Source organism: Cyclospora cayetanensis, unplaced genomic scaffold, assembly GCF_002999335.1.
Source record: "Cyclospora cayetanensis isolate NF1_C8 unplaced genomic scaffold, CcayRef3 CcayRef3_contig_28, whole genome shotgun sequence".
Lineage (NCBI taxonomy): Eukaryota > Apicomplexa > Conoidasida > Eucoccidiorida > Eimeriidae > Cyclospora > Cyclospora cayetanensis.
In genome coordinates this window covers 212,713-236,466 of record NW_020312236.1, presented here as the reverse complement: position 1 = coordinate 236,466, position 23,754 = coordinate 212,713, and the positions used below count along the sequence as shown (strand labels likewise).

At 50.1% G+C, this 23,754-nt stretch overlaps 5 protein-coding genes across 5 annotated transcripts; 3 read left to right on the top strand and 2 right to left on the bottom strand.

Annotated features, from left to right (window-relative positions):
• The first annotated feature begins 1,027 nt into the window (after positions 1-1,027).
• Positions 1,028-7,269, top strand: LOC34617462 (prolyl endopeptidase). The gene is made up of 16 exons (XM_026338603.1): positions 1,028-1,116; positions 1,599-1,733; positions 2,482-2,642; positions 2,991-3,123; positions 3,301-3,412; positions 3,630-3,773; positions 3,992-4,190; positions 4,282-4,590; positions 5,106-5,247; positions 5,358-5,505; positions 5,625-5,692; positions 5,894-6,037; positions 6,194-6,247; positions 6,564-6,696; positions 6,967-7,059; positions 7,180-7,269. The coding sequence occupies exons 1-16, from the start codon at positions 1,028-1,030 to the stop codon at positions 7,267-7,269; spliced, it is 2,154 nt and encodes a 717-aa protein (XP_026194388.1).
• A 1,522-nt stretch (positions 7,270-8,791) lies between these two features.
• LOC34617461 (glyceraldehyde-3-phosphate dehydrogenase) lies at positions 8,792-10,144 on the top strand. The gene is made up of 2 exons (XM_022730833.2): positions 8,792-8,872; positions 9,206-10,144. Exons 1-2 carry the CDS (start codon positions 8,792-8,794, stop codon positions 10,142-10,144), a joined length of 1,020 nt encoding a protein of 339 aa, XP_022589647.2.
• Positions 10,145-11,385: 1,241 nt separating this feature from the next.
• LOC34617460 lies at positions 11,386-14,337 on the bottom strand. The gene is made up of 8 exons (XM_026338601.1): positions 14,273-14,337; positions 13,652-14,017; positions 13,300-13,392; positions 12,773-12,894; positions 12,429-12,513; positions 12,165-12,269; positions 11,767-11,824; positions 11,386-11,544 (listed from the first exon to the last, which is right to left on the bottom strand). Exons 1-8 carry the CDS (start codon positions 14,335-14,337, stop codon positions 11,386-11,388), a joined length of 1,053 nt encoding a protein of 350 aa, XP_026194386.1.
• Positions 14,338-15,316: 979 nt separating this feature from the next.
• LOC34617459 (dihydrolipoyl dehydrogenase 1, mitochondrial) lies at positions 15,317-20,608 on the bottom strand. The gene is made up of 12 exons (XM_026338600.1): positions 20,375-20,608; positions 19,499-19,651; positions 19,109-19,252; positions 18,504-18,677; positions 17,686-17,803; positions 17,232-17,260; positions 16,900-16,989; positions 16,536-16,616; positions 16,182-16,331; positions 15,910-15,994; positions 15,627-15,698; positions 15,317-15,465 (listed from the first exon to the last, which is right to left on the bottom strand). Exons 1-12 carry the CDS (start codon positions 20,606-20,608, stop codon positions 15,317-15,319), a joined length of 1,479 nt encoding a protein of 492 aa, XP_026194385.1.
• Positions 20,609-21,467: 859 nt separating this feature from the next.
• On the top strand, positions 21,468-22,858 carry LOC34623484. Its single transcript, XM_022736604.2, has 3 exons — positions 21,468-21,547; positions 21,883-22,012; positions 22,529-22,858. Exons 1-3 carry the CDS (start codon positions 21,468-21,470, stop codon positions 22,856-22,858), a joined length of 540 nt encoding a protein of 179 aa, XP_022592486.2.
• Positions 22,859-23,754: the final 896 nt, after the last annotated feature.

Here is a 23,754-nt window from a genome sequence, read left to right as displayed (position 1 = left end):
CCAAGGAATGAGAAAACTCGCGAACGCCATTCTTTTAGCGACTTTACCTGCAGGGTAGGGCAGAAAAAGCTAGCATTGCCGCTTATGGTAGGACTTACCCGATCTCTAGACAGGAATTGTGCCGAGTTCGCATATCCTTCCATGTAATTAGCGTCGCTGTGCATGCAGCGTGTCGGAAAGCGCACAGTGCGAAAAACTGCCGGCGGGCCAATTTAAACGAAGAATTTTACCCTGTTAAATAACAAATTTTCTCTAAAAGGTTTCCATTTGCGAATAGAAAGAGGGGCGTGTATCAAGTGTGCGCATTTGGCACGTGGCAATAGCGTGGGGCTACCAGGCTGACTGTCGGCATGGCTAGGGAAATGTTCTGGCGGTACAAAGGACTCCGTGCAGTTTCGTTTAAGATTCAGGAGACATGGCCTCTCGGATATCTTCTTGCCGCATTCCTTACCGCTGCTTTCGCGACCTTCATTTTCCCGCCTCTACTGGTCCTTCTCTGGTGCGTCACAGATCACGGGATGCACACTGCCAGATGCAGCTGCCCCATATTCCACAGTCGTGAAAAGTTTACAGAACAATGCCTTTACGCTCCTGCTGCGAATTTCCTGCTCCTAGACTCGGGATTTACCGTTCATCACGTCCATCCGCGCTGTCGCCGCATCCAGGTGTAAGGTCTTTTTCGCTCAATACGCCGAATATCCGTTCTCTAATGCCCCAGAATCCAGTGTATTTTGCGAAACTTCATGAACAGAATGCGAGGGGCGTGCTTTCTCGTGATCATGCTGCGGAACTCTCGCAAAATTAGACTTGTGCCGAAACCCGTACCAGTTTGTACGGCCGCTACTTGGCCATTGAACGTTTCCACTGCATCCAGCAGGAGCCAGTACCTTTGAAACTGCATTACTAGGCGGATTAGTGATGTGCGATCTCGTTTTGTGTTTTTCCTTCACTTGCTGCGTCCTCCACCTCGCCCGACGGCCTCCTGTGCCGCTGTGCTCTTCCTTTCGCCTCAGCCTTTTTTTCCAGCATGACTCATCAAAAGCTGTCGTATCCTTACGCTCACCGCAGCGTCGTGGTAGAGAACCTCTTTGGCACGCCTGTAGCAGATCCGTACCGGCAAGTCTTGGGATTTCAAAGGGCTGTGGACTAGCACCTCCCCCGCCACTCCTACCCGCTGCGCAGCATACAAACGCACAAACAAACACACAAACATACACACAGACACAAATGCTCAAAGGCAAACAAACAAACACACACAAACAAACACACATACACACAGACACAAATACTCCGACAAAAACAAACACACACAAACAAACACGCATACACAGACACAAATACTCACACCCAAACATACACACACAGCAATACACAAAGTTTCGAGCTTCCTAGACCCTGTCAAATTCATTTCTCTATTGCAGCACTCCGACTGGCGGGTATATTGGAGTTTAAGGTCCAGGTGTCTAAAGGGCCGAAGCGCAAGGCTCGGGGGGAGGAGAAGTCTGCTCTTTGTGCGTCGCGCATGCAGGGGTGATTTTTAGGAGGAGTGCAGCATGGAAGTCGAATTGTTTATTGCGTTTATGGTATGGCACGTTCAGCTGGACGGAGGATCCGGAGAGCGAAGAGACGAAGGCCTTTGTGGCTAACCAGAACGCAGTGTCGGAGCAGTTTCTTGATACGCCGCTAAAAAAACAAGTTCTTACCGCGCTCACCGAATTTCAAGACTACCCAAAGTGAGGTTACAAGCTCGCAATTTGCTCGGGGCATGCAGATCTTAGGTGCCCTAGGCGTGGGGTGTACAGGCAGTTGGAAGACGAATGCGGCTCTTTAAGGGTCCTTGTCGACCGAACAACTGGAGGCTTCGAGAGGGGGGCTGCAAACAATGCCGGACTGAAGAGTATGAGAATGTATTATTTGGGAACCTGCTCAGTTCTTGGCTGTTTTACACATACATGCATTCACATCTATACATGCATTTACATACACACATACACACACATACATACATACATGTACAGACATACACACACATACATACTCATACATACACACATACATACTCATACATATGTACGTATACAGACATACATACTCACACTCACATACATGCATATACACGCGTACATACACATACATACTCACACATACATATACACACATACATGCACACACTCACATACACGTACGTACTCACACATATATAGATTCATACATATACAGACATATGCGCGTCTTGAGTGATTCGACATTCTTCGCATATCTTTAGCAGAGCAGAAAGTAACGCAGGGTCGGCAATTCGTCAAAAATGGCTTCCGGTTTCCTGCCTCGTGCGTTGTGTGCTGCCTCTTTATGAGCACCGAATCTTGCAGTTGCAGTGTTGCGAAAAGTTTTGCAGTAATGCTAAAAGTTTTGGTTGGCGTTCCTCTTCCTTGGTACGAATTCCGCCTGCCTCGCCTTGATGATTGCGTTGTGTCTTGACAGGTTCGGGACGCCCTTCAGAAAAGGATCTTTTTGGTATACATGGCGCAACTCCGGGCTGCAGAATCAGTTTGTTCTGCACAGACACGCAACGAAAACGGGAGAAAACAGTCAAATTTTGCTTGATCCGAATACGTGGACGGAAGATGGAACTGCGACAGTTGGTAGGCGTGCCTTGAGGTGGCTCGCGGCTGCTGCCCATTTCCCTTGCCAGCGTTTTGCAGGAAGCGAGTCATTTCTCATGATGAAGTGCATGCATTTGTCACTTTGATACGTACAGTTCGGAAGCGAGAGGCAGGGCAGGGCAGGGGGGTTCATCTCTATCTCTCCCTTTAGCTCTTTAGATACTTTTGTACATGTACTTCTTTTAGGCGTTTCGGTCCGCTTAAGAGGACGGCGAACTGTATGCCTCCTCTGCTTCGCAGTGCCTATGTGATGATTTGGCATTGCTGTATATTGTGCACAACTGGCTGCGGCATCTGTGTGTGTGTGTGTGCGTGTGTGCGGAAAAGATGACTCTGCTTTCTCTCAATCTGGGAGCTTGATGGCGTATGCCCGCGGTGACAAGGGCAGCGACTGGCGAACTATCTACTTTGTAGACACGGAAACTGGCGAGCAGCTTGCAGACCAGTTGATGCACGCGAAGTAAGGTGCATCCCCGGTTGAGCGGGAGGACAAAAGTGCAAGATGAGGCTGCCTTTTTAACGTGCAGAGAAAAAGCAGTGCAGCAAAGAGCAATACGCAGACAGAGGTGGAGAGAGCCTCGAGGATGCCTGCTAGAGAGGTTGGTTGCCCTCCTTGGACGTTTCCTCTGCGCTGCAGGTTTACGAGCCTGGGATGGCTCGGCAACAAGTGGTTTTTTTACAACAAGTACGACATACCTGAGGGATCTGCTGTGGACGGCTCGGAAAACACGAAAAACGAATATCAAAAGGCAAGGGCACCCGTGAAGAACCCGTGCATGCGGATTCGCAATTTCTAGCATGCGCTGCCTTCCGGAAGCACACGTTTTCATTTTGTTCATGAAGTAGCGTCTGCTGTCGGGTTTGTGTGTGTGTGTGTGTGTGTGTGTGGCGGAAGCCATATGCCACCACTCGTTCCCATCGCCGTTGAATCCTCCTTGACCTTCCGCATGGCCGCTTTCTGCTCAGGTATACTGCCACAAGCTGGGTACTCCTCAGAGCGAGGACGTGCTGGTGCTTGACTTCCCATCGGAGCCGAAGTGGTTGGCAGAACTCCGAGTGACTGACGATGAAAAGTTTCTTGTCGCAAGCATTAACAGAAGCTGCGAGCCCGTAGGGAAATCGAAGCAAGGCCGCCCTCTTCTTTCGCTCACACACTACACCGTCAATTCACTCTGGCTTGTGGCGCCTCCCTCCGTCCTCCCCGTGCACGTCTCTCTCTCTCTCTCGCGCGTGCGCGCGTTTTTTTGCGGACCCGCGTCTCTTTCCCTTTTTCGACGTGCTGACACTTCACGTGGCTCAGAACAGAGCTCGTGTTCCTCCTGCTGCAGGTCAATCAAGTTTGGATAGCGCAGTTGCCAGGAGTAGACTCGCCCGTCAAAGCCTTCACGGAATTGAAGTGGATCAAAGTGGTGAAGGACTTCTCCGCGGAGTTCAAATACGTGGCTAACGACGGACATGTCTTCTTTTTTGTCACCAACAAGGACGCCCCCAAGAAAAGAATTGTTCGGCTTGATATCCAGAAGCAGGGTGCGCGCAGTTGAGTGGTCTGCGTAGGGCTTCGCCTGCCCAGTAGGCGCTGTTCATACCAACCTGGAGGAGTGTGCCTTGTTTCCTTCAGGATTTCCTGTGGATGAAATCGTGCCGGAAGCGTCTTCCGTTCTGGACGAGGTCTACGCCGTGTCCCAAGATCTGCTGATGCTCATATACACTGAAGACGTGAAATCGCGGGTGTACGTACACCGCATGGACGGATCCCGCGTGCAATCCTTAGACATTCCTGTGGGGTCCGTATATGACGTCTCGGGAGAAAGAAAATACAACCATTTCCTTTTTAGTCTCGCAAGCTTCGACACCCCGCGCATCGTTTACGAGCTCGAGATTGAAAACGGCTCTTTCGGACTCTCCGTGCTAAAGACTACAGAGGTATGTGCGCACCGCGAGGGGCCACGAGGGTGTCTTGAATCATCGTAGGTCCATTAAATACGCCAAACAAGGGTGGGAAAGGGGACGCCGACTTATGTGCTCACAGTAGTGCCACTAAAAGAAGGCGCGTCTCTAGAGAAGTTCCGAAAAAGCATTACACAGTATTGCCATCTGGGCAGGGTGTTCATGTGTTCTCGGCGAAGTGTGGATTTCTTTGTCGTTCTCGTTATGTATATGGTCTATGGGAAGTTGTACTGCTACGGCTGCCCTTGAGAACGTGTTCCTTTGGACTCGCTCACCCTTCTAATTCCCTTCGCTCTGTGGCGTTCCCAGTGCGCCTCCGCATTGGTGCTGCCCCGAAGTTCTCGGCTCTTGTCTTGCTTCGTGTTTTCCCTCCGTGCCTTGAGCATTTTCTTTAGCCTCACCACTTTTGTTTGCCTGGCTGGCGAGCTCGTGGTGTGCCCCCTCGCCTTTCAAGATCCTGTTTTCTGCCCTTGCCGCGGCGTGTGCTGCAGATAGCGGGCTTACCGCTTGATCAGCTGGAGGTTACGCAGGAGTTTTACAGCAGCAAAGACGGAACAGAGGTGCCAATGTTCCTTGTGAGGAAGAAGGGGTGGCAAGGCAAAGGCCCCCAGCCCACGTTGCTGTATGGCTATGGAGGGTAGGTTGAATGGCAGGAAAAGCTTTCAGACGGCGCTGCATGCGTGTGTGCGCGGCTTGTATCGGGCTGGTGCATGCACCTGCCGTTTCTGGTTCGCTGTTTGGCCCCAGGTTCAACATCTCCTTGTTGCCTTACTTCCAGCTGGGGTTTGCACTGTTCGCCTTGTATCTCGGACTGAGCATTGCGATACCAAACATCCGGGGGGGCGGTGAATACGGACTTGATTGGTATCGAGCAGCAGTGAAAGATAGAAAACAAGTAAGCGCTTCCAGCAGCATGAGCCTGTGCAAAAGCAGACCAGCGCATCTGGGTGTCTGGACGGGTATGAAGAGTTCGAAAGCAGCGGAGAGGTGCTGACATGCGTTTGCCTTGCGTAGGTTAGCTACGACGACTTTCAGAGCGCTGCGGAGTACTTGTTCGCAAAGGGATACTCTAGTCCAGACAGGTGTGTTTGTGCCCCCTGCGGCTTCCCAGAGTGATGGCGTAGTCAACAAGAGTCGTTGCCAGTAACGGCTCCGTGCCTGTGCCGCTGCCTCACCATGCCTTCTTGACGGCGGTCCATTGTAGCGTGTTTTCGCTTCGGAAGTCCGCGATGCGCTCCATTTTCCCCTTCTTTCCCCCCCTCCTTTCTCGAGCTTCTGCGCAGGCTGGCTATCATGGGAGCCTCTAACGGAGGTCTTCTCGTGGCCGCATGCGCCAATCAGCGCCCAGATCTGTTCAGGGCAGTCATCGCGAAAGTTGGCGTCATGGACCTTTTGCGTTTCAACAAGTTCACGATTGGGCACGCCTGGTGAGGTTTTTTCGCGGTATGCAATGTGCCTTCCCCTCACGGGAATTGGAGTGGCTGGCAAGTGGCGCATGCAGGATTTCGGGGGCCCCATAGCAAGACAGCCACACAGGGGCACTGCACTGTTTGGGTGTGCTTCTGATTGGTCTTTGCATTCAGGGTCAGCGACTATGGCGACCCCGATGTTGAAGAAGATTTTGAATACATATCCAAGTACTTCGACGGGGGGAATCAGGAGGAGGGGAGAGGGGTCTAGGGCAGGAGTTTCGTGCCTCTTTCTTTGTAGAAGCCCGTCGTGTGACGAGGTGTACCTCCAGCTGCGAGTGCATGCCATGCCACGGGCTGAGACCGCCATGAATGCTCGCCATGCGGGGGGAAGGGCGGGGGTGTCTGGCACTGTAGCTCCGAACTTTTCGTACATAACGACCCCAGTTAAGCCAGAGGGAAGACTTCTGGACGAGGTATGCGAATCGACGCAGACCAGTTAGAACTCGCTGTTCTTTTCCCGGCACTTGGCGCTGCACTGCAGAATATCTCCCCTGCACAACATCAAACCTGAAACCGTCCAGAGCGAAGACCAGCCAGCTGTTTTGGTGATGACTGCGGACCACGACGACCGAGTCTCGCCTTTCCACTCCTTGAAATACATTGCCGAGTTGCAGGTAGGTACAGTTCACACGCACATGATACGGCGCTATGCTCTGTGGACGCCGAGCTAGCCAGAAATCGGCCTGCCTCTATTCGTGCACTGAAGAGGAAGCTTCGGCTGTCTGCATGTCTAGTCTGTAAATACGCCGCACGCTTTTCCGCGTCGTGGGAGGGCGATCCGCGTAGGCCCTTTGCCTTGCGTGCAAATCGCACTGCCCCTCCGTCTGGCCCAGTGTGCAATTCACTGGCAAGCGCGGTCTGCGTGTTTTTATGCCCTTGCACAGCACGCTGCTGGCTACTCCTCCCCGGTCAATACTCCGCTCATTGCACACATTGACACAAAAGCCGGTCATGGGGGCGGCAAACCCCTCTCCAAGGTGGGTGTGCTCCTGCTTCTGCCACTGTTGAGCCTTCTCCGGGTATGTACATCCCCTGCTGCCACACAAGGCCTCCAGTAACAGCGGCTCTTGCTTTTATCTGCGACTCGCCCCTCTCAGGTATTGGAAGATAATGCCATCGTTGGTGGATTCCTCGGGACCGTGTTGGGTCTTAAGTGGACCGAACCCTCCATTGAAGAGAACAACTGAAAGCAGTTTTGAGCCTCCCGAAAACGCCTGCGTACTGACGCGCGCCGTCATGTATGCCTTACGTCTGCCAAATCAACGCGCGATGTGGCCAGAGCCTAGCTATGCAGTCCCCAACGTGACGATGGGAGTAATGGCTACCACCAGCTGAGCAAAGCACGGCTGCAACAGGGGTCTGCAGCGAGCTTTGATGGTCGCTCAGAGAGGCTCTCAGGTTCCAATATGTGTGGCGGGCCAAGCTACTAACGCTGGCCGGCTCATAAATGCTTGAACTTCTTTTACCTAAAATGCGAATACTGTGGTTTAGTAGTGGGCGCACTCTACTGATTGCGAGCCGGCGGTACTCCCCTATTGTAAAAGTGAATCTTCTGGGCATGTGCGTTAAAGCTGCGTTGTGTGTTGGGCACGAATCCTGAGCGAACACAACGGGTACCACTACTTCCACCCAACTATTCTTCCCAGCAGAGCAGGAAGGCTCCGGGTTGCGGGCCTGCAATGCAAGAGAGCTCCTAGTGGGAATCTCTCAATTTATGCCTGTACAGAGGCACATAGGATACATAGAGGTGCAGGGCTGCAGCTCCATGTATCCGTACGCAGTGGAAACTATATTGTGAGAAGGCGCCTCACCGTGATCCACCTTCACAATAGCTGTGACTCTAGCTGTTTAGAGAGTTGTTACAGCACTTGACGGCAAATTAGCACTTGAAGGATTTGCTTGGGGGTTTAGTGAGATGCTCCTCATGATTTCAGTGCCAACACGCAAGATGTCAATTCCCGCCTGAATGTATTCATGCGAACACCCAAACTGTGGTGTGCAGCGCACCCCTATACCGCAAATTTGGCTAGTAGGCTGGGCGATGCCATCCCCATCTGCACGAATCTGACATACAATAGGGATCACTTAGGCATTCAGCAAAACATCCCGATGATGATTGGGTGTCATGCCACTCTACCGGCTACGCAGATCTGTTGGCGATTTGTTTGGAGACTTCCGTGCAAAAAACAGGATGGAACGCGCAGAGACACTTTCATCTATATCTTAAACAGTACAAAACACAAACTCGTAAGCGGAAACACACACGCACGTACACACACACACTTGCCAAGCGAACTGCCATTCCTGCTGTTACTCGAGCGCTGAAGCAGTGCCCATCCGGGTGCTACGGACGGCACCGATACTCGCGGTGGGCAACTCTCAAATGTGCAAAAGTCTCCATTTAGTACCGAGCTTTGATAAGAAGTACGAGAGCTACTGAAAATAGGCGTCTCAAATTTGTGCATTTGGCTTGAGACAGGAAAACAAGATATCCTGCGCACAGCACCTGTAGGCACCCGATGCCGCACGTTAACGTAGATGGTGCCAGGTAGCAGTAGAAAGCATCGGCACACTCGCAGTTCCTTTTGTTAGCCATGTTATGAGTGCAATTTTCACTTCATTTTTGAGTTTCTACTCTTAAAGCACACCTCACTTCTGTAGTTTCTCATTTTTCCGCAGTCTCTACTGATCGCAGCACTTTCCAGCAGCATGGTGTGTAAACTCGGAATCAACGGCTTTGGCCGAATCGGTCGTCTTGTCTGCCGCTCTGCTTTGGAGAGAAAAGATGTGGTATGTCGTGTTATCTCTCAACGGCACTTATCCATGTAATTTCGTTGATATATTCTGATCTTGTTCGCCATATCTTCAGTGCGTAGAGTGGACAGCAAGGACATTTTCAATGTTTAGAAATGTTAATTCCCTGCTCTTTCTGCGTGAACCATTAATTCGCCATCGAAGATGACGCTTAGTAGTGCCACTCGACCTATCTATATGCCGATTCCCCCTGACGCTCTCGGGGCACCACACACCTCACACTCGAGCTACTCACCGTTAGGACATCCTTATCTCTGGTGCGCACGCCACATGTATTACTCTGTTTGCGCCTGCATGTTTGTATTTCAGTCTATCGTGGCTGTTAATGATCCCTTCATGGACTTGTCCTACATGGTGTATCTGCTGAAGTACGACTCGGTCCATGGCAAGTGTCCTCTGGAGGTGAGGGAAGAAGGGGGCCACTTGGTTGTAGGATCACACAAGATCCGCGTATACCACGAGAAAGATCCTGCTGCCATAAAGTGGAGTGAAGCTGGGGCGGATATCATATGTGAATCGACCGGCTGCTTCACCACTAAAGAAAAAGCTCTTGGCCATATACACGGGGGAGGAGCAAAGTATGTAGTGATATCCGCTCCTCCCAAAGATGACGTTCCCATGTACGTGATGGGAGTGAACCACACAAAGTTCAATCCGGAGCACAAAGTGGTATCCAATGCGTCTTGCACCACTAACTGCCTAGCTCCCCTTGCGAAGATCATTCATGATAAATTCGGAATTGTCGAGGGGTTGATGACCACCGTGCACTCCATGACAGCCAACCAGCTCACTGTAGATGGCCCTTCAAAAGGGGGCAAAGACTGGAGAGCAGGCAGATGCGCCGGTTCAAACATTATTCCTGCTTCCACAGGAGCCGCAAAAGCAGTCGGAAAAGTCATTCCTGAGCTACAAGGAAAGTTGACGGGCATGGCAATTCGTGTGCCCACTCCAGATGTATCTGTCGTGGATCTAACATGCAAACTGCACAAGGCCGCAAAGTACGAGGACATTATAGCTGCAATCAAGCACGCCAGCGAGAATGAAATGAAAGGGATTATGGGGATAACGGAGGAAGAAGTCGTCTCTGCGGACTTCATTCACGATTCGCGCTCCAGCATCTTCGACGTCAAGGCGGGAATTATGCTAAATGAAACTTTTGTGAAGCTAGTTTCCTGGTATGACAACGAATGGGGTTACTCGTGTAGGCTAGTCGATCTCGCAGTTTACATGGCAAGCAAGACGAAGTAAGCAACGTCTCCTCGGAAGGTTATGATTGTGATGCGGTAAGTAGGACACGGGTAGAAACAGCATGGCATCTGAAAGTATAGAAATGAAACGATAAAGCAAATGCAACGCAGCTTTCAACAGACTGCATATCTTGCTTACACGGTTATTTTCAAGTTCACTGCTGGCATGTTTTATTTTCAGTTTGACTGGTTTGAAGGTGGTATTTGCCATTTTTGTTTTTCCCAAGGCAAACCCACACCAAGAAAAGTGGGTGCATGCTAAGCACATACTGGTTCATTCCGCGTTCCTATCTTCGGCTTCGCAATACCAGCGAAGCAGCCGGCAGAACTTGCTTTGTTATGGCAAACAGGTAGTAATTAAGTGTTTTCCGCCTGAAGCGTGGCGCTTGTTGTAAAACACCCACCATTAGACTACCTTGAAGAGCAGTCAGGCTTACTGGATGCCTATCTCCGACTGTGAAAAGCCTCAATGTTCAGAACAGTTGGTAAACACCCTTTCGGAGCATACAATAAAGCACCCGCACAGCTGCCCATTTGGGGAAGGCATCCACTCAGTCGCCGTGTGAAGTGATCGCTGGTGGCACCCATTTGAAATCAAACAAGTCAAAAACTTGAGTGCAACTAAAAGATAGTTCTCCACTTATAATGGAGTCTATTATCCTCATTGATCCCTCGTGAAGAGACCCAAGATCCTCATGTCCTGTACCCGTAGGAAATGCTGCTGGTTAGGTTTCACTCCCCGGAACAGCAAACCCGCCTTCGCAGAGTATATAAACCTAAGTGACGAAACGATACGCGCTCCTGTGCACCTTTACTTGGTATGTATGACCGCAATGTACAAGGTGGAGGGGAAGTTCATGCGACGCTCCCCTGCAGCACGAATTTCTTGCAAGCTGCCTAAACTCGAAGGGTTCGTAGGTAAACAATGGATTGCTGCGCATCGGGTTGGGCATGTAATTTGAAAACACAAGGAGAAACATTGTTGGCGGTTTCATGCTTTGTTTCTGACAATCGTGGCTAGTCTGTACGTGACCCCTAACACTGAAGGCTTTTGTTGGGCTGCGCTTATCAACACCTGAATGCCTCTACATATTCCCTTGTCATCCGTTGTGCTCTAGCCTCATTCTTCTGTGCCACGTTGGCACCGCTTCCTGTCTCGCATCTAATTTTCTCGCCTTCCCTAGCTTGCCTTCTCTGGGTATTGCCTTTCTAGGAAATGGCTTTATTTATTTGCATATTCGTTCAATTCTTAACGCCTGGGCTACAAGGTGGATCTCCATTTCCGGTAGAAGGCATCATATTTGTAAGCTTTTCATCTTTTCTCGTTGATTCTCCTGTTGTGAGGTACTTCTCTATGAATTCGAGGATTTGGCTCGCCATATAGGAATCATACACAGGGCCCTACAGCAGTGAGGAACAGTAACATACGCAAAGGATAATCCGACGCAATGGATCACTTACTCTTGTAGTGACCACAGAAAAAGAACTCTACGGCTGATGGGCGGTTGCCTGAACAGGATGTTTCAGGCTCTGGGAGGCTGGGGGAATGTGCTGAGTCACATCAGGAAGAAACGAATGCGTAGAAAGCGGCAATAAGGCTTAAAGAAAGGCAGAAAGCTGTACCTCCATTTCAAAATGTCCGACGTTTGGGATTATGCGCATTTCCTTAGGTCCTTCTGTCCTGCGGACACCGCTGGAGCACATTGTATCTTTGTAGGAAACCGTAGACGAAGAGAGATAGGAAGGCATGCACAAAGTAGCCTTTCTCCGAAGCGGTGAAGACGAATATTTACCATCAAATCGTCAGCTACAGTAACTGAAAGCTTTTCCCATCTCAAGCTAATTGTATGAACATGCAGATGCGAAGGATAGGGGACGTGGGTGTTTGAGGAATAAGCAAGCGCATTCTAACAGGATCTGGGTCATTACACTAGTGTAATTCTTATAATAAAGTGAGCCAGGGTAAAGCAAAAGAAATTAGTACGGAGTAAGGATCCAGACGCAGTCGGAGGCAAACGCACCTGTTGAAATAATCAAGAAAGGTGGAGGTGGATGTGAAACCGTCTCTATCTCCATGGATGAGTAGCTTTGGCTTTTTGGACTGGAGGATGTTCTTATAGTGACCGCTGCATAATCAGCAGCACAATGGAAAATGGGGATGTCAGACAATCAACGGGGCGACGGCAAAAGAGTATTGTACAGCCTTCGCCGATTCCAAACTCAATTATCCATGCGCATTTTGCAGGCCTTGAGCGATATCAGCAAACGAATAAGCTATTTTGTACCCAAATATGATTGAGGCGAAGAAGCCAAAGACATATCCAATCCCCACAAATCCTTTGATCTCGTGTAAGCAGTCTATAGCGCTCCCTACAGCAAACAGAAGCACACACAAGTACACTGGAAAGCAAGCAGAGCAATGGAAAGCAGAAGCATGCACTCAGCAAAAACATGCAAGCCATTCGGACAGGACCGACCCAGCGAAACGCAAAAAGAAAAGCCAAAGTCACCATACAGGCTAGAGTCTGTCGTGGACAAGCCTTCTTGAAGTGCTCAGCGTTGCAAGCAAGTAGCTCTAGACTGCCCATCCAAAGCGAATCGCTATACTTCGTTCCCTCTCACAGCACACCTCCGATGGGGGCTCCCGCAGACGACCCGACGATAACAATGCTTGACGCTTTTAGCTCCTTAACGCACCATGAGCATACGGCAACAACATCTTGAGTCTCCTTGTGACCAGCCAAAGTCTTCCTGCACGCTCTACGCATCAAAGCCCTAAAGCTGAAGTCGGAGAGATTGCAGAGTTTTCCGGCTAATTGGATTTGAAAGCACGGCGACAGGCCAGAATTAAGGCCAATAGGATGGCGCTGTATTTTGATGCGCAATACCAAGAAGCATGAGCCAGACATGCAATTTTCAAGAAGCTCACACCTAATCTCCTGCACACTGTGGAGGGCCCCTACGAGGGCGTTGAGTTCGAATGGTAGAGCGCTCGCTTAGCATGCGAGAGGTAGAGGGAGTCTATGCACACTACTAAACGCACTATGCCAACAAAAGAAGGAAAAAACATGCACATAAAAATAAGCCCTTTCACATACAGCCTAAACGCTCATGCTCTGGATGAACACTAAGCTTTCTAACGCCTAACAGTCGGACCAGCCAGAAGAAGCATTGACTCCTCGGAGGTCAAAGGTGACTGCCGGTACACCTCTTTGTGCCAAAAGTCTGGCGATTCCGCTTAGGAGGCAGCTGCAAACACAGCACCGACTTCAAGAGAGGCTCATCAGAACTCTGGTATCCCTGGAGATCAGTCGCAATTTAAAAGAGCAGGTGCCGCTAAAGCCTCGAAACGAAGGAGAATTCTTGCTACAACAGCCATTCTAATCCAACAGTTTGAAGAAACGCTTTTCAGATACGACGAGTGGCTTTAATTTACGTCTACATGCAATAGAGAACCCTCCCAGAACTTTTATGTGTATTTTTCCGTAGGTACACCCGACTTACGTACCCCCTGCCACCCATGATGGAGTACTGGTGTACAAATACCACCATGGGATTTCCCCCTGCTGTGTAGTATGAATCGTTGGAATGTACGTCGATCCCCTCAGAATCTTTCCCCGAAGAAGACGCCGATACAGACTTCACACTAGAAGAAAAAGGGCTTTCGGAGTGGGGGAATCGGGGAGCTGAATTTCTTAGGATGCCAGGCCACCAGAGATCACCGTACAACTTCCCGCCGTCAGGACGCGTAATGCATATGTCTACTCGCTCAGGGCGAGACGAAGGAAGGCGAACAGCTTTCGCTGAAGCACACATCTCATCAGAAAGAGGAAATGATGTGATGGGACGAGTATAGGCGAGCATTGTAAGGCGCCTGTTTCAACACAACGGGTGTCAAAATCTCCTTCACTGAACAATGAGTACTTTTCCGGCTGTTTATACTGAGTCGAATTACAGGGTATGCTGCAACGACAATACAACTTCATCGTCCTGTGCAGATTTCAGGTGGTGTACTCAACAAGTCCTTTCAATGAATTCGGTGTGGTGGACGTGTGCCCACTTCAGCGTGCCGAAAAAATTTCTGTGATATTGCGTGACTGTTCTACTTGTGCGATTAAGGCAGCCTTACCCATTTTCGGTTGCTTTTGCAGAAATATCAACGGGGTATTGCTTCAACGTTTCGGCGTGTTGCATTTTTCAATGCAGGGGCCTAGATTGAATTAGGCGAGATCTGAAAGAATCCCATCTGACTTTCGATGTCGTAGCTAAGCCCGATAAAAGAGGCGCCTGGAAAACTTAAGATGACGAAAGATGAAATTAATGGTGGATTTTCTTCTTTACGGCCAGGCACTCAGTGCAGTGCATGCAGATTGCTCGCAGGGGCCCCCCTGTCGTCTGTTGAACAACTCGAACCCTAGTTTCTGTAAGATTTGAAGTAGCCACAAGTTTCTTATGCGCTCATTACCCTTCAACAAAGCTTTGCCTTAGTAATGCAACATTTCTCCAGTGGCGCCGGAACAGACATGTTAGCCACTCTGGCGAGAACATGCACAGAAAACCTCCCGACTCCACTGGATAATTGTGGCATTTGATGTTCTCTAGTTCGCATAAACATAAGGAAAAGACTAAAGCTAGAGATTGCTAACGAAGACGCACCCACATGGGCGGGAAAAGTGTGTGGTAACCGACGGTAGCCTCATCGGTGTACTCCGCCGACATAGAGCACCGTGGAGGCGGCTTAATATCTCTACCTACCAAATTGGTATACATTTATACGTATATGGCATTTCACACTCCGCCAAGTGCCGCCCTTCACGGAGCCAGGGCAACTCAGGCATCGATGGTTCTTGGCCATGTCCACACAGCTTCCATGATTCGCTAGGTAGCTCGCTACACTCTGTACTCCACTACCCCTATCTCTCGCTATTACTGACCAGTCATCCATCACCTCCATTAATAGCAGGGATACTACTAATGTACGACGACTCTTGTGGGCTTTTTTGGCTACAGCCATGGCGACCATCCGTGGCTTATCTCAGGCCCGTTCTCCTGTGTTAATTCTGACAAAAAGACTCGAACAGAGCTTGTAGAGGGAGATCTTGACCTCGGTGTAAGTGACCTCAAACAAAGGCTCATCTCATTTCAAAAAGTCCGCCCAACAAGCATATGGCAACTAAGCAATGTGAATAGGCTTATCATAGCAAGCCATACATGCTTCCTTCAAGGCTTCAGAGAGGGTGGGGTGAGCGTGGCACACACGCCCCAAGTCTTCGCTTGCTGCGCCGTATTCCATGGCCAACACAGCTTCAGCAATCAACTCTCCTGGAGCAAAGAAATTACAGGCAAGCACTTTCGGCCGTTCTTGTACGGCCGCAGGTTTGAGAGAGGAGCTACTTTTTGCTGCTAGAAAGGCTTAATGCGCTTCGAATAGGCAGCGCCGCATACGTCAAGCGTTGACCTGTTACAGAGTATCGCCCTCGTACCTGCTCCTTGGCCTAGGATCCAGACTCCCAGCAGCTTGTCAGTTTCTTTGCACGCCAATACTTTCACGATACCTGCAGAAAGGCGGAGGTAGAACGACGCAGGATGGCGCCGTAGCGCAAAGTAACGCCCTCTGGTGTCCATACAGCAGCATCTCACGCGGAGAGCAACTGGCGGAATCAAACATGTGGATTTTTCAGCAAGTAACGAGTGCACAGGAAAAGGCCTTCAGAGACTCCTGCATCATAAGCGGCCAAGCGAGAAAAACAAAAAATAAATCATTACCATCGGAATCGCCTGTCGCACGAGCCCTGCTATTTGCGACGAACGGGAAAGATCCTCTTTTGTAAGCCACGCCCTCGGCCTTGAGCTGCAGAGACACCGCCCGTACAGCCACCACAAAATGTGCTCCTACTTAAGGCAGAAGGATCCCCTGCCTTTACCTTGACTTATTCCGCAGCGTACTGGCAAGAACGTACAGACAGACACAGTGCCGGCTCTAGAGGAAACAACGCATGCATGGGGGCAGCACACGTGTGTCAGCACGATGCACCCACCTGCTCCTCTGTTTTGCCCACGCCTGCAAGTTCAGGATGGGTGTAGATGACTGCGGGGATCGTGTCGTGGTGGACAGTGCCATCGCCTTTCCCCGCCAGCCTCTCGACACAGGCAATGCCCTCTTCCTCTGCCTTGTGGGCAAGCATGGGCTTTGCAGTCGGGAAAGGTAGCACACACACACCATTAGGAGCAAATACAAACGCGGGTGTGCTGCTGAAATAGACACTTGCAGGAGTTGAAGTGAAAAACGCTATCCAGGAGATGCCTAAAAAGCATGCATCAATACAGGGATGCGCTTTTACTGGGTGAGACGGGGCAGTTAGAAGAGAGAGTGCCAGAACACACATACATACCCCCTCGATAAGGTCGCCAATTGCCATAATGTGAGGAAAATTCGGAACCTGCATCTGCTTGTTTACCACCACTCGGCCCCTCTGTAGAGGCACACCAGACCAGCAGCCACACGTCCATAGCCACATGCAATACGCCAACATGCGCAAGCGGACGGCTAGCACGTCTTGCATGCGCCTCTCAAAGGGGTCCTATGAAGAACCTCGGCAGCTGGCGAGCAACTGGCGAGAGAGAAGGAGGCTCAAGACAAAAAAGACGGCTATATCCGACGATAGTGCACTAAGCGGGAAAGCCACAAAGCAAAGGCATGCTCAGGGAAGGTAAGAGAGGAAGGTCACAGAATGCTACCCCCTCTCGATTACGAACATTGTCAAGACGAATTCCTAGCTCCTGGAGCCCTAGACCCTCTGTGCATGGTTGCCTTCCGACTGAAACAAGCACCACGTCGCATTCCAACTGCGGCAGCAACAGGCAGGCAGCTCCCAATCACAGCGCAACGCAAGACTGTGACATACAGCGAGACAGACAGAGACATATATATACATGCATATACATACATATACATATATATATACATATAGTTCGTTTGACTGTCGCAGTTTTGAGGGTTCGACGCCCCTAAGCACATTTTTAATTAAAAATTTCCTTCATGCCGAGTTCCCCTTGGATTTCCCACGCATGCTCCCGAAGCCACGCACCTGGGAAGCAGCTCCACTCTTGACGTTCTCTGAGAGGCAGCAGAAGAAAGCAGCACAGAACGCCATGCATGTGCGCCCACGCGTAAGACATTAGCATGGCGACTTTAAAGAGAGAGAGAGAGAGAGAGACAGAGAGACGTCACCCCTCGTGCTGCTGCTGGCGCTGGTGGGGTAGTGTGTGGGTAAGCAGTTTTTCCCACACACCATCCCACCTTGCGAACGCAATGCAGGCATGCACGCTGCAGACCGCGGAGATAGATAAAAATCCTCCCTTGCATGCATGCGTCTCTCTTCTTAAACGCGTGACAGTGTTACGCAGAGAAAACAGCGGAAAGCCTAGGGGCCTGGGGGAGGAGGTTCAAGACACCTCAGGGAAAGACCGCATGAGCACAATGCATGCTTTCTTTGAGCGAATCCTCGTAAAATCTTGGCTATGCATGCTCAAAAAGCGTACCGACTGACACCTTGACACCGTCACTGGTCTTTTCAGATCCAACAACTTTGGTGCCAAACATGAATCTAATTCCCTGCTTCTCTAGAAGCTTTTGGAAGGCCCTTCCCACCTCCGCATCCTGCAGACAGAAAAACGCAAAACGAGGGAGAAAAAAAGTCAACCAATAAGAGTGCCTCTTCACGCGCATACCAGAAAAGGAAATAAACACCAAGCACCCCACTAACGTCAAGGGCTGAAGCAAGCGAGGGAAGGCCTCGCAAGGCGATCGCAGTGAAAACAACACGGAAATGCCGCTGTAACATGCCCCACAACGCGAACATTTGTACATATGTATGCATGTAACACATAGATATATATATATATATATGTATATGTGTATGTATGTGTATGTACGTGTATGTGTACACGTAAGATACACATGCACATATGCACACATACATGCATTCATACAAACATACATACACACATTCACACACACATACATACACACTCACACATGCATACTTAAATGCATTCAAACATACATACATACATACACTCACACATGCATACATACACATTCACACATACATACACAAATGCATTCAAACATACATACATACATACACTCACACATGCATACATACACATTCACACATACATACACAAATGCATTCAAACATACATACATACATACACATTCACACATACATACGTACACATTCACACATACATCCGCACGCATACATTTACACACAAATACACACAGAATTCCTCCGCGAAAGGCGCATCACAGAAAGAGCGAAGGCGTTGCAAAATGCCTGTGGAGCCTGCCTCACAAGGGAAGGGATGATCTTCTCCGAGAATTCCACGACGGTCACCTCGGCTCCTAAGTTTCGCCATGCACTGCCTAGTTCCAGTCCAATGACGCCTCCTCCCACTACCACCAAGTGCTTCGGAACTTGTTGCAAAGCCAGTGCTCCTGTCGAACTGACAATAGTCTCCTCGTCAACCTATGAATGAGCAGGCAGCACACACCTGCATGCGTTCAACCCACTGCCGCAAAAATCGCGGAAAACACACTTCCATCTATGCAGTATACATGACTATGCAGTATATATCCAAGTCAAATTTTATACATATGGATAAAGTCTATACAGGTATATATATATATATATGTACATTGATATGTCCATATACATTGATATGTACATATACACTGATATATATATATACACTGATATATATATACACTGATATATATATACACTGATATATATCTATATACATTGATATATTTCTATATCGAGATACACATACTACATTTAAATTTTAACATGCGGCCACTCCTCGCTGATAAGGTTAACGCTCATAGCCTTCTCCAAAAAGTGTCAAAGTGATTTTTTAGGGCAATCGTTTTTGCCGCGACAAGCAACACACGCACCTCCAAGGCACCTCCTACGAGTGGAGAGGCCTCTGATCCCGTTGCCAGGATGATGTGCTTCGTCTTGAGGAGACTAGGCATCCCTCCTTCTCCCTCGATAGGCTGCACCTTGACTGTGTGAGCATCTGCCAGTGTGCCTGTTCCCTGAGACGGAGAGGCGACATTGTCAGCACAAAATGCTGCTGGAAGTCCTCTCTCTTTCTGCTCAGAAACGCTGCCGCTCATATTCTTTTCCCGCGTCTAGCGGGCAGCATGCCGTTTTGCTGATGCTCCAGATCCTGGTGTCTGCCTCCCCCAAACAAACTGCTGCCCCTCGGGAGAAGGCACAAACAACAGCATCATCTTCATCAGCATCAACGCAAGGCAAGGCAAGGCGCAACACATACATACCTTCACATATTGTACTCCGTTTTTCTTAAAAAGCATTTCGATACCATGCGTCAGGCCTCCCACGATTTCGTTCTTGTAACTCTGCATTGCAGCCAGGTCTAAAGACACCGAGCCAACCTTGATGCCGAATCGCTCGAAATTGCAAGACGCCTCCTACACTCACGCGGCAGCAGAGACAAGGACGAACGTTCGCACCTCCACAAGTCGGAAAGTCTGGCGGGAGGGGGGGAAGGGGGGGAGACAACAAGAACGGGGAGAAAAGCGTTTCTCAAAAAAAGACGTCTCGAAGGACGCATGGTAATGCTCAAAAGCACTCAAGACGTCTCGAAGAACGCATGGTAACGCTCGAAAGAAATCGAGACGAACACTATCCAACACAGATTGCAGGAGCTAGAAGACGCCAGATACGGTTCCCAATCGCAGTGATCAGCGAAAGGTGGCAGGCAGATCATAATTTCTGCTCTTCCTCTCTGCTACTCGCTTGACTTCTTGGACGGCAGCATGTGCCTCTAGGAATGCACAAGGCCAGCAAAGCCCCCAAGAAGCAGAAAAAGCTCTTGAACCATACCCAATAGATAGAGGAACATATATCTATATGTATATGTATACACATGTATATATATGCATATGTGTATCTACAGATATGTATATAGATGTATATCTATATGTATATACATATATGTATATATATATATATATATATATATATATATACACGAAGATGATAGCGCACAAACGTCGGAGACGGCTCTAGCGGTAGAAAAGGCGCAGGAATGAATGCTGTCATGCCTTCCCCTTTCTCCCTCTCCCCCGTCGCCTTCGTAAGAACGTTCTCCCCCTCTTCGTCTACATGGAGAGCCAGTCCAGAAGGCTTACTTTGTACTTGTGACTCATGTTCAGCAGCGCCTTCGAGGGGATGCAGCCCACATTCAGACATGTACCTCCAAGAGTGCCTCTCTTTTCAACGCATGCTGTTTTCAGACCAAGTTGTGCAGCTTTAATCGCGGAAACATAGCCACCGGGTCCCCCACCAACAACTACCACATCTAACTCTGCATCGGTGGAGAAGAATCGGCCTTGAGGCGCCTTCCACAAGGCTCTTGCATGCATCGCTTTCTGCATCAGCTGCCGCGTGGCTAACCGGTAAGCCTGCTGCATCTTCTTGAGCTGCGAGCATAAAGGCTGCACATGGACAGACAGATCGCAATCAAAGCGCCGACAGACAGATACACATTCCGATGCACAGACAGACGGACAGACAAGCAAACACACAGCCATACACATACACACGCCAGAATTACAGGGCCCTACACCGAGGGTGTGATATACACGAGCGCAGAAAGGGGTGAGCACATCAAGCAAGTCACGTCATACGCACTTTTGGCAACCCTCTCTCCCCCTCCTCCCTTTCCCCCCTTCCGCTTCTGTCGGCACACTGCGCATCCATGAACGGAAACGAAAAGCTCGTACAGGCCTTGCCCTCTCCCCTCCTCCTGCCCCTTCTTCCCTCCCTCACGCATGAACGCATGAACGCACACATCTATGCACAACTCTGCCTACACTGCAGGTAGGTGCCCATGCATGTGGAATGTGCAAGCTAGAGGGGCAAGCAGCGAATGCCGCTGCACGCAGCCCTTCCGTTTCATGCAGGAGCATTTGCTGTGGCGTGTTTCGGCGGACGATCCGATTACAACAGCCGCTCTAGCAAAGCCATTTTCTTTGAAGATTTCTGCCTTCCACCCGCCCCCCTGGCCATGAAAAGCCCGCAGGCAACGCTGGACAGAAACAAAAGACACACCTGCCGTCAGAAAAAGGTGCAACTGCCCCTTAGTTTCCGCTGGAGAGGCCAACTGCAGAGCCGGCGGGGGGAGAAGACAGGAGGGCCCCTCGATGAGAAGAAACGGCGCAGCTTGCAGGCGCACAGAAGAGCCCAGGAAGAGGCTTTTAAGTGCTTTGCTACTTTTTAATAATGCGGCAGAAAAGGAACTATGGAAAGGCTGCGTTTAATTCCCTATCCTGTGGCCAGAGTGACAGTGGAAAGCCCCAAGCGCTCGCTCCCTCTCTCTCTCGGCCTGTCTGCATATTCATATCCCTTGATCTGTCTGTCCTTCGCGAATTCTGCGAGTTTGCCGCTTTGTTTCCACATTAATGCGCACTGCTATTCATTTTAACGCCGCGATTCGCGCGTGTACGTACACTCCATCGCGGAGCTTCGGCACGGGCTTCCTCCTGCTAGGCCGAAGCATCCGCGCGAGCACAAGCGAGGGAAAAAAGCTGCAACTGTAAAATTTCTGTTTCAGCAATTCAAGAGCACACGCAATTCAATTAAGCTGCTGGGAGCACAACATGGCAACCTCCGGAGCAGCGCTTCACGGCCTTCGCAGGTGCCTTCTCTCCCCCGCCACAGCCGTGCAGAAAGCGCCTAGCAAAGCTTTCCCGCTGGTACAGAGGCGTTTCTTGGGAAATGATGTACGCGGACCTGACTTTGATCCCTTAATTCTCCAGTCCTGGAAGGTAAGGCGCTCATGAACGGCTTGCCGGATGCGTCCAACGCGCGCGGCTAGAGATCGCATGCTCGGTAGGGGCACTTGTGCACGGGGCAGCCTTTTCGGGTGGCCATATATGTGTTTCCAGCACACACACACATAGCGAGATGATGCACTGCATGCACGTACGGGATACAGCGGGAGAGGCCTGTGGGCTCTGGACGGCAAGCAGGGAGGTGTTTGAAGACGCACTTCCTTGCGCAGAGCTCCCCAGGGGTTCTCTGCTTTCATCGACTGTGTGTGGGAGAGCGGGTGTGCGTGTACATGGAAATGTATATATGTGTGTGTATTTATGTATCTATATCTACAGGTCCATGTGGGCCTGTGTGCATATATGTATATACGTGTGTGAATGTGTGTGAATGCTTGCGCTTGAGTGTATGTGTATGTATGTATGTATGTGTGTATATGTGTATGTATGTATATGTATGTATGTGTGTATGTACGAATTTATGTGTATGTATGTATGCTGAAATCTGTGCAGCTGGAGCCACATGTGAACGTCGTCTGCAAAGGGTTTTGTCGGCCCCTGTATTCCTACGGCGAACTGAAGCAGTTTAGTGAGAGCTTGCGTCTGCTGCTGTTTGTGGGAGGTTCTGCTCTGGTAGCTGCGGACATGCTGTTTGTACACCCGACGCAATCGGCTTACTGGCGCCTCTTTTCTCCTTTGCGGTGGCCGGCCCTCATGTTTTCGCCATTCCAAGGCCCTAAGAACACAAAAGGAGTCTTTGATTTTGAAGAAGAGGGCTGCATCAAAGGAGCGGACGGCACTGTAAAGACAGCAGCGTATGCTACATTCGGCAAAGTGCTCTAACTGAAGTGCGCGTCGCCCGCGCAGCTGCTGATAGATGGCGAGAGGTTTGCAAGCCGCCTCTGTCGTCTTGCTTCCTCAGGCTCCAATGAATAGTTGGGATGTTGTGCTCGGAGAGGCCTGCCTTCGCCTACTTTTGCAGCTTCCGTCATTTCAACTTGGGGTGTCCGTACAGTCCGCAGGGGCTGTATTCGGCGACTCACAGCCGCACCCCGGCGGGACTTGCAGGAGGCAGAGCTTTTAGCTGCATGCCAGAGACGCAGTGGCAGTCTGCCACGTTTTTTGGTGTGGATTAGGTCGTGTAGCATAGCTACGCTTTAATAGAGTATTTATAGGGCTGGAAATTCTTAGGAAACGTAGGAGTGGGGGTTTCATTGACGGAGCCAGCGGGAAAATGCCTCGAGGCATTTTCGCCGTTCTGCCTCGAGGCAGGCTCCTGGCTATGCACGGAAAACAACTCTGTACAGGAAAATATATATATTATATATAGCGGCTTCAGAGGCGTCTAGAGGAGGCCTACAAAAAGCCACCCAACGACGCACAGGCAGACGCTGGTTCCCATGTCATGAGTCCCTAAGAACGTTCGGTCCCCAGCGTTGCACACTCTGTCTGTTCACAGAATAATTCCAAACGCGAAAGCATGCGCTCACCACGCCACACTTCGTTAGAAAGATCCTGCATACACCCCGAGGGAAGGGCCGGGTGCTTGGCATCTGTTAGGCGCTCTGCCGTCCTCTATGTGCACGTGTTTTCGTGCCGCTGAAAACTGCAGCAGTCTCTCTCTTTCTCTCTAGCTCGCTCTCTCCGCAGCAGCACCGAAACCCCAACTTTCAAACAAAGCGTTGGGAATGTATTCCAAGGGAGTGTCTGCTGAGTGTACTGGCGTTCGTTTTAGAGGC

Coding starts and splice junctions, on each gene's coding strand:
- LOC34617462 (XM_026338603.1), top strand. CDS start 1,028: ATGACTCATCAAAAGCTGTCGTATCCTTACGCTCACCGCAGCGTCGTG. Junction 4,191..4,281: donor GCTTGATATCCAGAAGCAGG/GTGCGCGCAGTT, acceptor TGTTTCCTTCAG/GATTTCCTGTGGATGAAATC. Junction 4,591..5,105: donor GCTAAAGACTACAGAGGTAT/GTGCGCACCGCG, acceptor TGCTGCAGATAG/CGGGCTTACCGCTTGATCAG.
- LOC34617461 (XM_022730833.2), top strand. CDS start 8,792: ATGGTGTGTAAACTCGGAATCAACGGCTTTGGCCGAATCGGTCGTCTT. Junction 8,873..9,205: donor CTTTGGAGAGAAAAGATGTG/GTATGTCGTGTT, acceptor TTTGTATTTCAG/TCTATCGTGGCTGTTAATGA.
- LOC34617460 (XM_026338601.1), bottom strand. CDS start 14,337: ATGCAACACGCCGAAACGTTGAAGCAATACCCCGTTGATATTTCTGCA. Junction 12,895..13,299: donor GTCAATGCTTCTTCTGGCTG/GTCCGACTGTTA, acceptor TAGAGCGTGCAG/GAAGACTTTGGCTGGTCACA. Junction 11,825..12,164: donor TTTCTTGATTATTTCAACAG/GTGCGTTTGCCT, acceptor CGGTGTCCGCAG/GACAGAAGGACCTAAGGAAA.
- LOC34617459 (XM_026338600.1), bottom strand. CDS start 20,608: ATGCATGCAAGAGCCTTGTGGAAGGCGCCTCAAGGCCGATTCTTCTCC. Junction 16,990..17,231: donor AGAGTGGAGCTGCTTCCCAG/GTGCGTGGCTTC, acceptor TTGCTGCCGCAG/TTGGAATGCGACGTGGTGCT. Junction 15,699..15,909: donor TGCGACAGGCGATTCCGATG/GTAATGATTTAT, acceptor GCCTTTCTGCAG/GTATCGTGAAAGTATTGGCG.
- LOC34623484 (XM_022736604.2), top strand. CDS start 21,468: ATGCGGCAGAAAAGGAACTATGGAAAGGCTGCGTTTAATTCCCTATCC. Junction 21,548..21,882: donor GACAGTGGAAAGCCCCAAGC/GCTCGCTCCCTC, acceptor CGGCCTTCGCAG/GTGCCTTCTCTCCCCCGCCA. Junction 22,013..22,528: donor TAATTCTCCAGTCCTGGAAG/GTAAGGCGCTCA, acceptor AAATCTGTGCAG/CTGGAGCCACATGTGAACGT.